Genomic DNA, 14059 nt, shown 5'->3' with positions numbered 1-14059 from the left:
TTACATAACTGAAGTAATGCTGGAGCATGCCCTTTGCACACGGGGTGGATGCACATACATCACTTGCTATATGTCGTGCCTGACACGGCTCTTACATGTTTACCCAGCCTCAAGGACACCAGTCCATCGTCTTGTGGCAGACAGAAAACCTCTGCATGCTACGTTTTTCTGTCTCAGGGATTTTTGTCTGGCCGAAACCCAGCACTTATGCCGGAAACCAGTCGTATCCCTGCCGGATCGCATTATAGTCAATGGGGTCTGGTGTTGAACGGTAATATCTGGCTATGCCCTGTACTGTGAACTCCGGCAGGCTGGTGTGAACTTGGCCTAAGCAGCTAATGATGAAAAGGTTTTATACCAATGTACCCTTTTGCGTTTGTTTATATAATAGCAATCTTCTTCAAGCTTCTTCTTTAAAATCTCCGGTATTTCTATTAGAATGCTTTTTTCTTCCATGTCCCGTTTCGAGAGAATTTCTTGTTCTTCTTTCTACACAGCAATACAAAGAAACAATGATCTAATGGTTCTGAAAAGAGACAAGTGCATTAACTTTGTGAAGAATTGCCCAATAATGCACGGATTTGACTCAGACAACCATTTATTCACCTCTTGTAAGAGCATATGGATATCATAGGCTGTCAGGAGCCTAAGTCACATATTCCATCAGAAAAGCCAGAGAAAACAGTGAAGCACACTTGCGCTAATTTGTCTGGAAAAATGCCGGCTGCTGCACTGTTTTGTGTCCGCCATGCAATGGACCCAGAGCATCTACTACTATAAAGGAGCAGAACAACAGAAACTAGAATGCGGTCTAATATAGTAAGGTTGAAAAAAACTAATTTAGTCCAATCGAGTTTCTTACATTTCCTAAAACACATGAAGGCATAACAACCTCCATGGGGCAGGAGCCATTTTTCTCATTAATGGCCATGTCAATCATGGGTCCCTGGCAATTAACACATTTGGACCAGCAGCCATACCCAAGGGCTATTTCAACAAAAAAGGCCAACCTCTTTAATATACAGCATTTCCCATTTTTTAAAGGGGTTAGGGAATCTTTTTGTTTAAATAGGTTGGTCACTTTCTAGTTACTATTGACCACTGTGTTGTATGATGATTATATGACACTAAGGCTACATGCACACGAACATTGTTTGTTTCTGTGTCCGTTCCTTTTTTTTTTCAGGATAGGATGCGGACCCATTCATTTCAATGGGTCCGCAAAAAAATGAGGAAAGCACACCGTGTGCTCTCCGCATCAGTATGTCCGTTCCGTAGCCCAGCAAAAAAAAAAAATTGAAAATGTCCTATTCTTGTCCGTTTTAGGCATCGTTACAATGGATCCGCAAAAAAAAAAAAAAAAACATATGGCATCCGTTTTTTTTTTGCAGATCCGCAATTTGCGGACCACAAAACACATACTGTCGTGTACATGTAGCCCAATATAGCCGTTTGTTGAAATTCTGCACCATTTTCTATATTTCTATATTTTAGTTGACCAAATCAACTCCATGTGATGTCTCCTCCATTCTAATACAGCACACACATCATCTGCTCTTGCACTGCTGGGAGTTTAGTACAGGTGCAATGTGTTAGAATGGAGCAGGATGAGCAATGTGACTGGTCACATGACCCTCCATCAGCTGACATCTTATGAACAGGATCTCTATGCAGACATAACAGCAGATCTGCCTAACAAGGGGGCATGACTTATGAAATATAGCAAACCGCACAGAATATCAAAGACTATATTTTGTAATATATAAGTAAGTGCCACATAGTCAACACATTGGTCACAAGTAGCCAAATCAATTTCTTGCATCCCTTGCCCCTCTTTTCCATACCTCCGCTATAAAATAGACTTACCATTTCTGCCTTTTCTTCAAAGTCACTTTCCTCACTTTTTATTTCCTCGTCCGTCCCTTCCTCGCTGTCCTCTGATGAACTGCTCACTGCTATGGGATAAATACAGCGTGGCTGGTTACCTCAAATGTTTGTGTTATACATACTTTCATCTTTTAATGCTGCACAACAGAACAAACATTTAGATCTCCGCACTCAAGAAATAGTTTACTTTCACTATAAACACTTTCGCAAAAATAGGACATGCACGTGAAGAAGGGTACACAGATTATAAATTGAAATCTGTACGCTTCGCTCATAAAACATACTGAAATACAGAAAAGATAAGTTACAACTTGTGAGTGCATGTCACATCATTTGCTTACAGAGTTGTTGCTTCACCCATTCTAACCTATAGCCTACTTTCCTTAAAGGGTAACTGTCATATTTATTTTTTTATTCGCTAGTTTATTAGAGCTAGGCATATATACCTGAGTTAGTCTGTCAATTATTGTCAAAAGATCTGTAATTACCTATAACAGCTTTCATTAATGTCCTCCGTCCCTTTCCACTGCTCCCTTAAAAGACAGTTGCTATGGCTCACCTGTCTCCGGCTAGGAAGACTGAGGGGCGGTCCTTCACACTGCATGCCTGCATTAGGCTTCAGAGTGAGGAGGCGTGTCTCTAAGTAATCCAATTTGATTGGCTGGCAGGAAGCTGCTGGCTACAGCAAGTGTGTATGGGAAGTGAGGGAAAGCAGTTTTGGCCTCAGAGAACTGGCAGAGGAGCCATCTTGAGAAGGTCCTCATATTGTAAATGTTTAAACAGCCTTAACTAAGGGAAAAACTCAAGGAAAACAGTGGTATGTGAAGAAACTAAAAATTTATTTTATGCATAGTGCTGCTGCAGCAGTACCGTGCTAAAATTGTTTTTTTTTTTTAATGAATACATGACGGTTACACTTTAAATGTCAGGTAGAGCCTACATGTCACCTGCCTCCGCCTATGACTGGCTAAGCAGTCTTATCTGCATGAGGGAGCAGGAAGCCGAGCCAGGTTGGTAAATGGGAAGAAAGGGGATAGGAGCAAGGTGGATAGGTAACGAGAGTATGCCTTATCACAGGGCTGGCCAACCTGCGGATCTCCAGCTGTTGTAAAACTACAATTCCCACCATGCCCTGCTGTAGGCTGATAGTTGTAGACAGTCTGGGCATACTGGGAGTTGCAAAACTACAACAGCTGGAGAGCCACAGGTTGGCCATCCCTGCCTTATCATTTTACACTATGGGGAGCCTTAAAAAAGGCATAAAAGCCTAACTCGGACATTATTGTTTTCATTCAAAGGATAAACTCATGTCATGATTTCCTCCAACTCAATGTTAAAAATTGTTACAAAGTATCATTCTAGGCAATAGACAAGACAAACAGAATCAAATATCTGTGCTGACCTCATTTCTACTACCTACACAGATACATAGTAACATAGTGGTGCTGTGTGGAAGTAGGATTAGAAATCAGCAGGTTCACAGTTTCTGGATGTGGGTTTTCCATTCGACGAGTTCAATTAAAGGGGTTGTCCGGGTTCAGAGCTGAAACCAGACATACCCATAATCTTACCCAGGCAGCCCCCCTGATGTTAGCATCAGATCATTTCATGCTCCGATGCGCTCCCTTGCCCTGCGCTGGATCGCGCAGGGCAAGGGCTCTTTTATTTACAATAACACACTGCCGGGCGGAGGCTTCCTCCCAGCAGTGTGTTCGGTGACGTCACCGGCTCTGATGGGCGGGCTTTAGCGTTGCCCTAGCCGTTTTACAGGCTAGGGCAGCGCTAAAGCCCGCCCATCAGTGCCAATGATGTCACCGGGCTCACTGCTGTGCAGAAGCCTCCGCCTGGCAGCCCCATGGAGAGCCCGGTACGTCACCGGAACTCCAGAAAATGCCTTTGCCCTGCGTGATTTAGCACAGGGCAAAGGAGAGCATCGGAGCATGAACTGCGCCGATGCTCAAGTCTGCTGCCTGGGTGAAAATGGTGATATGTCCGGGTTCAGCTCTGAACCCAGACAACCCCTTTAAAGCACTTGAAAGCTGTGGGTATATAAAAGTTAGAAGGGTGTGTTTTCTCTAACCCAGACCGTCTGCTGCTAGGAAAGCTGAGACTTGTCATACATTTAGCCAGTACTGGCTGCAAAAAATAGTGGCCAACCCAGTAATGAATAAGGGCCAGAGAGGGAGCCACTCCTACATAGTTCTCTCCTTTTGGGTTTATAGAGTAGGGCTCCAAGCAACAGTATATAAGAAGGGATTTTTATTGTGAGGTAACCCCTTAAAAAAGGGAAATTTATTATTAACATCTTTTAAACAATATGGTATGCTGATATCAAGAATTACTATAGTAACAGCAAGCGGCTTGGAAGCCATTTAATAAAACTGTGCAAAGTATTGCAAACATTCACTGCCTATCGCTATCCTATGGCTGTGAGCTCCTAATTTTCTAGAGATCAGTGGTAGTCATGGATATATACTTATCACAGGAAGCCAATAAAATTGAGTTATGCATTTCATAACTTAAGCTCTAAATATTGAGAAATGGAATTTACTTAATATGCATAATAATAACGTTTTCAAAAATGGCAGTGTGCCTTATGGAACAAATACTAATGACCGTTTCCATTATGAAAGTAGTCATCAGTATGCAGGAGGCGTGAGGAGCAGTGAGTGTAACGCTGCTAGCGCTGGCTATACTCACTGCTCCCCGATTTTCTTCTGGGCGCCGCACTGCACGTACAGTGGCATGCGAATGTTTGGAACCCCTGGTATAAATTACTATTACTGCGAACAGTTAAGCAAGTTCAAGATTAAATGATCTCCAAAAGGCATACAGTTAAAGATTAAACATTCTTTAACAGTATCAGTGTATTACTACCCAAACTCCTCTAACCTTGTCCCAAAAAACAGCAGCCATGAATTCTTCTAAGCAGCTGCCTAACACCTTGAAAATGAAAATGGCTGAGGCCCACAAAGAAGGGGAAGGCTATAAGAAGATAGTTAAACGTTTTCAGGTTGCCATTCCCTCTGTTTAAAAGGTAATTAAGAAATTGCAGTTAACAGGAACAGTGGAGGTCAAGAGAAGGTCTGGAAGTCCAAGAAAAATTTCAGAGACAGCTGCTTGTAGGGTTTCTAGAAAGGCAAATCAGAACCCCCGCTTGACTGCAAAAGACCTTCAGGAAGATTGAGCAGACTCTGGAGTTGGGGTACATTGTTCTACTGTTCAGCAACACCTGCACAAATATGGCCTTCGTGGAAGAGTGATCAGAAGAAAACCTCTCCTGTGTCCTCACCACAAAATTCTGCATCAGAAGTTTACAAAACATCTAAACAGGCCTGATGCATTTACAAGTTGTGATACTTGCCAAAGGGGGTGCTACTAGGTACTAACCATGCAGGGTGTGCAAACTTTTCCTTTGGGTCCTTTTTTGTTATTTTGAAAATGAAAAGATGAAAATAAAAATAGTTTTTACTTAAAATACAAAGGGAATGTGTAATCTTTAACTTTATGTCTTTTGTAGATCATTTCATCTTCAACTTGCTTAACTGTTCTTTACACCTTGTGGGATTGTGGACATTTTACTGCGATTATTATGTTATTTTATTGAGCATGTTCTAATAAAGATGCCTTGTTTATGGATATTGCATCTTTTTTTTTTCGTTTTTTTTTTGGGGGGGGGGGGGGGTTAATGATTGTGATTCCACACAAAACAGATGGTGTGAAACTTATAGGTGTTATATTGCTTAAATATTCACAGTAACCGTAATTTTGACCAAGTGTGCCTAAACTTTTGTATGCCACTGTAGGTGCACACTATGACCTGACGCTGTGCAATGCGAGGTCACAGTGCAGCACTAAGCCAGCAGAAAACCAGGGAATGGCAAGGGTCAGCAGCGCCCAGAGCAGGAGAGATAAGTTAATTTCTTTCTTTCTTTTTTTTTTTTTTTTTCGTTTGATGGAACTAGGTGGTCTGCTCTATGGTCTGAGGGAAAAATAGGGATCTGATACAGAAGTCTGATGGAGCTTTGGGGTCTTCTACGGAGGGCTGATGGAGCTTGGGTGTCTGATCTGAGGTCTGACGGAGCTTGGAAGTCTGGATCTAAGGAGGAATGGAGGTCTGATGGGGCTTGAGGGTCTGATACAGATGTCTGATGGAGCTGGGGGGGGTCTTACACAGAGGTCTGATAGGGCTTGGACTCTGATCTGAGGAGGAATGTGGGTCTGATACAGAGTTCGGATGGAGCTTGGGGGTTTGATGTGAGGTCTGACAACAAATATTTGTATTCTTATTTTCTTCCTCTATATCCTAGGTGTGTCTTATGGGGGCCATAGACAGGCCGACTAAGGCTACTTTCACACTTGCGTTCGGGGTTCCGCTTGCGAGTTCCGTTTGAAGGCTCTCACAAGCGGCCCCGAATGGATTCGTACAGCCCCAATGCATTCTGAGTTGATGCGGATCCGCTCAGAATGCATCAGTATGGCTCCGTTTGGCCTCCGTTCCGCTCAGCAGGCGGACACCCGAACGCAGCTTGCAGCGTTTTCGTGTCCGCCTGGCCGTGCGGAGCCAAACGGATCCGTCCAGACTTACAATGCAAGTCAACGGGGACGGATCATTTTGACGCTGACACAATATGGTGCAATTGCAAACGGATCCGTCCCACATTGGCTTTCAATGTAAAGTCAGGAGTCCCTATTAATATACCATCGGATCAGAGTTTTCTCCAATCCGATGGTATATTTTAACTTGAAGCGTCCCCATCACCATGGGAACACCTCTATGTTAGAATATACCATCGGATTTGAGTTACATCGTGAAAACTCAGATCCGACAGTATATTCTAACACAGAGGCGCTCCCATAGTGATGGGGATGCTTCAAGTTAGAATATACTGAGAACTGTGTACATAACTGCCCCCTGCTGCCTGGCTGCACCCAATCTCTTACAGGGGGTTGTGATATGCACAATTAACCCCTCAGGTGCAGCAATGAATTTAATACTGGGGAGGAAGGGAGGGGGGGGGCCGCACTGGCCACCAATAAATGTAATACTGGGGAGGGAGGGGGGCGCACTGGACACCAATGAATGTAATACTGGGGAGGGAGGGGGGGGGCCGCACTGGCCACCAATAAATGTAATACTGGGGAGGGAGGGGGGGGCCGCACTGGCCACCAATGAATTTAAGAGGGGTTAATTGTGCGGATCACAGCCCCCTGTAAGAGATCGGGTGCTGCCAGGCAGCAGTCATGTACACAGTTCTTAGTATTTTCTAACTTGAAGCTTCCCCACCACCATGGGAACGCCTCTGTGTTAGAATATACTGTCGGATCTGAGTTTTCACGATGTGAAAACTCAGATCTGAAAAAGCTGTCTAAAGCAGACGGATCCATTCAAAACGGATGCAAGCGCTTGCATTATAGGTGCGGATCCGTCTGTTCAGATACCAGACGGATCCGCACCGAACGCAAGTGTGAAAGTAGCCTAAGCAGGAAATTATTATTGGGAATGAACCATTCGTTAACAATAATTGCCTGCTTGTCAGAAGAGTTGAAAGCTGCATATACATTTCCTTTGTATGGGGATGAGTGATGGCTACTGCTACAGGTTCATTGTTTCTGGGCAGCAGATCCCTGTTTTCACTGAAAAATCTGCTGACCAGAAACAATGATTTTGGTGTCCACATCAACAATGCTTTCACATGATGTTGCATTCATCAATTGATAAAAAGCACCACTACAGAGACAATTATCGAGAACGAGTGTTTCTACGAACGTGCGTGCCAGATGCTGGCCAATGTAAAAGGGCCTTAAGGCCAGTGATTTCCTGATCGGCCATTTCCAGCAATTTCCTGTGTGTTGAGCCAGGACCAGGAAGTGAAGGATCAGTGAGGTGGGAAATGGTTATCTGTAAGATGTATTACCTCTATACAGACTTTCTGCCTCTGGATAACAAGAAAATAATCTTTAAAATGCAGTGGAACTGGAATTCAAGTACATAAGAAAGTTGCATAACCCACTGTGAAATACACACTTACAATGATCATCGTTGTCTTCTTTTTCATTAGCTGGAAGACTTTTTAGAACAGAGTCGACCCCAGGCAACCGACACCGTCTCTTCTTCCTTCCTTTCCTCCTCCTGAAAGCACAAGGCAGTTTATTTTGTGCAGATTTATTACAGCCATTGTTGTATTTTTGTCACTGCATTTCATAATATTCTTAAACGGTTTCTTCAGGAATGATTTAAAATGGCTGCCAGCAACCTGTCCTAGAATGTGAGCTGGACTGGTTGCCCCAGCAGCCTAGGCCTCACTACAGACTACGCTCTGGCACATATACTACACATTGATGAGTTGTTCTGTCAGGCTGCTCAGCCATGATGGCATATCCTAGGCAGGATCACATCATTACCATCTATTATAGAGCAGTGAAGTGTGTAGTGAGGCCCTGCAAGCGGCAGCAGCTAGTACTGCTCCCAACATTAGGTTGCTGGCGGCCATTTTAAATATTTCCTGGAATCAATCTAATAGAAACAGACAAATTCCATGAACAGTAAATGGAACCTGTCACTAGGTTTGGGGCCACAAAACCACAAGCATGTTTTTATGCTGCAGGGATTTAATACAACTATTTTGGCAGTATATATTAAAAGAACCCATATTACCCAGAATGAGTTTGGTGAGGATTGCACAATGAGCAGGTGAAGAAGAAGACTTTAATACACATTTGCTGGACCCATCTCAGGTAATAGAGGAGTATGTCTACTACATCATTCCAAAATGATGCATCATCTCTATTTCAAAGAAGTGGTCCTTTGATTTTTCTGTTCCCATCTAGGAAACTACCAGTGCTATCAGGGATCCAGTAGGCTTTGTCCACATAGTGCCCTGGCTTGAAATGAATCCTGGTGGTCCCCAACGAACAGATGTGGTGGTGTTTTTGGAAGAAAGCCGCCGTATTTTTCTAGTCCTGTACAACCCTTTAATAGGGTCTGTCCCGTTTCCATTTTAGCACTGCTGACTGTACTATTGCAAAAAATACAGGAACCCCTGACAGAAGGCACATAAGGCCAAATGCACACGGCCGTGAGAGGTCCGTGGTATCCCAGTCTGGCATCCTGCTGAGAGCAAGAGTGCACGGCGTCATTGGTTGCTATGACGCCATGCACTTCATGCCGCCGCTGCACTACAGTAATACACTGGTATGATCGATAACACATTTGTCCCCCTAGATATCAGGCTGAAGGAGCATGCCTTCTTCTTGTGGTCTTTGCTTAAAGCTGTACAGTGGCCTGCTCTCAGGAGTTTCAACGGTCAATAGGGCATTAACAGCCATAAAAGGACTGATACATTCTCACCTCTTGGTAGTGTTGTGCGAACTTGTGTTTTCAAATTTGGCGTACAAGGTTTGGGTTATCTAAAAATCCCATTATGGATTCCGCTACCGCGGACCATGACGGAATTCTAAGACGTCATGCACCACGGAAGCCAATAAGAGGCATTCCGTACAGCGTTCCATCATAATAGAAATCTATGGCCAGCATAAACAATTATGATGGAATGCCTCTTATAGGCTTCCGTGGTGCATGCCGTCCTAGAATTCTGTTATGGTCCATAGTAGCGGAATCCATAATGGGATTTTTAGATAACCCAAACCTTTCTACGCCAAACTTGAAAACACAAGTTCGCTCAACACTACTTATTAGTGCTGTTTTCTCCAATTATCACATGGTTATCCAGACGAGTATTTCGACTGCACAATCACCAGCAATTATTAGGTTAACCTAGGCTACTTTCACACTGGTGTTTTGGTTTCCGTTTGTGAGATCCGTTCAGGGCTCTCACAAGCGGTCCAAAACGGATCAATTTTGCCCTAATAGATTCTGAACGGAAAAGGATTCGCTCAGAATGCCTCAGTTTGCCTCCGTTCAGTCACTATTCCGCTCTGGAGGCAGACACCAAAACGCTGCTTGCAGCGTTTGGGTGTCCGCTTGACGAAACTGAGCCAAACGGATCCGTCCGGGCACACAATGTAAGTCAATGGGGACAGATCCGTTCTCTCTGACACAATAGAAAACGGATCCGTCTCCCATTGACTTTTAATGGAGTTCATGACAGATCCATCTTGGCTATGTTACAGATAATACAAACAGATCTGTTCATGATGGATGCATGGGGTTGTATTATTGTAACTGATCCGTTTTTGTAGATCCATGACGGATCCACCCAAAACGCAAGTGTGAAAGTAGCCTAATGTAGTTCCCAATAAACATAGTAAAAAAAAATAAAAAAAAAAAAAATAAAAAAAAAAAAAAAATTGAGGGATAAGGAAAAAAAGGGAAGCAAAAATATGGGGTATGTAAACGTAGCAGCAGTAAGTGTCTACCTAGAGAGGTTCCTTACATGCGAGCCACGGCTTTCCTTGCCAGCTTTCTTTGCAATCGCCTGTTTTCATCAGTATCACGAAGAACATGGTCTTCTGCTGCCCATCTATCCCAGCTATAATATATCAGAAACAAACACATACTTAACAATTAACAAGACAATGACAACCCTAGAGATGAAGTGGCGACAATCTAAAACAGAGGAACAAAGGAGCATTCCCATCTGGACATTTATGGCATATAAATAGGATATGCAATAATGCTCGATAGGTGTGGGCCCACCTCTGGCATCCTCTCCTATCTCACAAATGAGGCCCCACCACAAACACAGCCCTACGTTTGGACTGAAAGTAGAGTGATGGTTCAGCTATTTGTTGGAAGTAGTAGTGAATGGAGAGGACACAGTGTGCTCTTCATTTACCATGGGCCCCGTTCTTGAGATAGGAGCAGGTCCTAGAGGTGGGACTCACACCTATTGGTCCTCCTCTTTAAAGTATATATCTAGTAAACAAAGTGGAGAGGATTTAATATGGAACCTAAAAGAAGTCAATAAATACAGTGGACGCATTTCAGTGGTTCAGCCTGTTGTGAGGCATTATCAGGAATGGAATGGAGGCCAAGAGGGCATCTAATGCCCAAATGCAACCAATCTTATATGTATAGGGGTCACTCGACTCTCTGCTCATGGCAGATGTCAGGCAAGTGGGATAAGGCATATTGGATTTCAACATACCTAAAGGTAAACTGCTGGTTATTCCCTTCTGCCCATCACCTGCACACAAGCCTATTCAGATGTTTCCAGAGGTGGCCACAATTAACGGCTCTACAGGGGAGATGAGGGTCAGAGGACCCCTGCTCTGGAGCCATAGAGGTCTACAGTGCCGTTCACGGTTTGTGGCAGAGGTAATGGAAACAATGGTAAAGGAAGGTAACCTCAATTAAAGCTACTTTCACACTCGCGTTTAGTGCGAATCCGTCATGGATCTGCACAAACGGATCAGTTTGTATTATCTTTAACATAGCCAAGACGGATCCGTCTTGAACACCATTTAAAGTCAATGGAGGACGGATCCGTTTTCTATTGTGTCACAGAAAACTGATCCGTCCCCATTGACTTACATTGTGTGCCAGTATGAATCCGTTTGGCTCAGTTTTGTCAGACAGACACCAAAACGCTGCAGGCAGCATTTTGGTGTCCGTCTCCAAAGCAGAATGGAGACTGATCGGAGGCAAACTGACGCATTCTGAGCAGATCCTTTTCCATTCAGAATGCATTAGGGCAAAACTGATCCGTTTTGGACCGCTTGTGAGAGCCCTGAACAGGTCTCAGAAACGGAAAGCCAAAACGCCAGTGTGAAAGTAGCCTGACAGAGGTAATGGAGACAGAGTTACTTGTCCATGGCCCCATTCCACCTCAGGCAAGGCTATGCCCTCATACCTTACAATTTTCCTGCACCATATTGATCTGCAGGCTCGGGCAGTATTAATCCTATCAGGTGCTGACATTGTTCTCCACCTATGTATACTACAATACTGCGGTATAAAGAGCATTTACCTTCTGTTCCAACCATTAAAATGGATCAGATACTCCGGGTTTTTTCTGCCTTTGTCATCTTTGCTGACAACTACATCAACAACCTAAAACAAAGAAGAAAAGTGTGAGGAAAGACTGGAAGACAAATCCCGGACCTGGTGAACTCTGGCAAGCTACTCCTGCCGGATCAGTTAGGTCACCTGCACACATTGCGGAATATGTGCGGTTTTTCCACACAGATTCCTGTGTGAAAAACCGCAGCATATAACAGTACCACGAATCTTATGCACACTTTGCAGATTTTTTTTCTGTACGGAAATTAACCTGCCGCGCGGATTTTAAAATAATTAGCATGTAAATTAGGTTTGCGGTTTTAGCTGCGGATTTCATCGTTTCCAATGAAAGGGTGAGATCTGCGACAAAACAGCATCAAATCCGCACCAAAAACCACAATTAGACATTGCAGATTTTGGTGCAGATATGCTATGTTTCCGCATGGAAATTTGAGCGGATCTTATGTGCGTTCACCCATACCAACGTGCAAGTAGCCTTGAATGCACACGTGAATCAGTCCTTAAAGGGGGTTATCCTGGAAATACAATGGATGACCTATCCACAGCATATCGGTGGGATCCAATTCCGAGGACCGTTGCCGATCAGCTGTTTCGGGAAGCTGCAGCAGTCACCCAGGCGCTTACCAAGCACGACGCCATACATGATATAGTGGCTGTGCTAGGTATCGCAGCTCAGCCCCATTGACTTGGGAGGGGCCGAGCTATAACTGGTCCATGTGACATCACTGGGCTAGGAAGAGACCGCAGTGCCGGCCAATTCTAGCATCTGTCAATATCAGATCGACGGGGGTCCGACTCCCAGCACCCCCACTGTGCTCACCAGAACTCTGGTGACTGGATACCATATAGCGGCAGTTTCTGGTTTTGCAGCTCAGCCCCATTGACTTGAATGGGGCAGGGATGAAACTAGTCCACGTGACTTGGGGGGAGGGGGTGTTGCACCCGACAGATCTGACCAAGATGATAAGTCATAAATATCTTTTCCTAGATAACCCCTTTAATAATAGAGGAATGGCGCATCAGAGTCAGAAGACTGGATGCCCCAGAACTACGACATGGGCAATGTAAGAAGTACAGCCGTCGCCCCTCATGCAGCGCGGAGCAGCTGAAGGAACAGTCTGCAGCATCAGTGAAAGTGGTACAAGGCAAACGGTTTAGAATTTTTAATAAAAAACAATTGGACAACAAAAAAAAAAAAAAACTTTTTACCCAAGAAATGTAGAAGGTTTCTGGTCAGCGTAAGACCTCATGCACAGAGCCATCCTCTGCTAGAAGCCATGCTTTATTACCGCCAGAATACACCTCCCATATATAATGATGTCTGATATGTAAAGTATGAAATATGATGCCCCAGGCTGTACAGTGCAGCCCTACAGACTGTATGATGAGCAGGACACATAGGCAGGTGACCACAGCAGCCAATCAGATCGCTGCAGCCTGAGGGGTTGCTATGGGCAACTGCTCCATGATGTTTGGGTTCCACCTTACCATACAGTACGGGCTCTCTCAGAGGAGGCCATTGTAGGATGAGGCGCCCTCTTCACCCACACAACAGCCCGCCCCCGTCCACACTACGCGCACCTTGGCATCGTACAACACTTTAGCCTTGGTCGGGTCTGGTTCAAAGCAGAGAACTTTCTCCCCTTTTTGGAACTTAAATTTCATTCCCCGTGAGTTCATTTGTTCATCATGGCGAAAAGCAGGAAGCGAAACTCCCGCAGCGGCCTCAGCGCTGCACAGAGCACAGGGGAAGAGGAAGACACCGCCATTCCGGGAGAGAGACGCCACGCCCTCCCAGGCGCCCATAGCCAATCACAAAGGCACTTTGGGATAGGTGGGGAAACGCCACCAATGAGGGGTACGTGAGGGTGGAGCTATTCTGAAATGAGCCTATCATACTGAGGGGCGTGTCAGCCGGCAGGGGCAACGTCATGGCCACGTGATCGCCGTTTAGCGTTTCATAAATATTGTTGAGAAGTGTGTTGTGGGCGCATGCGCGGCGGTAGGGGAGTTCCTGTATGGGACGTGCAGGCAGTTCCACTGACTAATGTATCCATAGGGTTTTGGTGCTTAGCAGTATCCGTGGCATATGCGCAACAGGGAAGGGTTAAAAAGCGTTTTCCTCTGAAATAGCCCCTCTATGGGGGAGGGTATCAGTGTGATACCTTGTTTGCAGTCAGAAAAATT

At 44.6% G+C, this 14059-nt stretch overlaps 1 protein-coding gene across 3 annotated transcripts in view; it reads right to left on the bottom strand.

Annotated features, from left to right (window-relative positions):
* Positions 1-13655, bottom strand: part of MSL3 (MSL complex subunit 3) — a 29048-nt gene extending 15393 nt beyond the window's left edge. Inside the window, exons 1-6 of one of the 3 annotated variants that reach the window (XM_044287620.1) lie at positions 13454-13655; positions 11820-11902; positions 10267-10379; positions 7920-8020; positions 1867-1955; positions 367-489 (exon numbers count right to left, since the gene is read on the bottom strand). In XM_044287620.1, the coding sequence (XP_044143555.1) occupies positions 367-489; positions 1867-1869 (126 nt within the window). In that variant the 5' untranslated portion in view covers positions 1870-1955; positions 7920-8020; positions 10267-10379; positions 11820-11902; positions 13454-13655. The remainder of the gene's footprint in view (positions 1-366; positions 490-1866; positions 1956-7919; positions 8021-10266; positions 10380-11819; positions 11903-13453) is intronic. The other 2 variants (XM_044287618.1, XM_044287619.1) reach the window with 2 other exon arrangements.
* Positions 13656-14059: the final 404 nt, after the last annotated feature.

The sequence above is a fragment of the Bufo gargarizans genome, chromosome 3, assembly GCF_014858855.1.
Source record: "Bufo gargarizans isolate SCDJY-AF-19 chromosome 3, ASM1485885v1, whole genome shotgun sequence".
In the NCBI taxonomy this organism is placed as follows: domain Eukaryota; kingdom Metazoa; phylum Chordata; class Amphibia; order Anura; family Bufonidae; genus Bufo; species Bufo gargarizans.
This window is presented reverse-complemented; position numbering and strand designations above follow the sequence as displayed.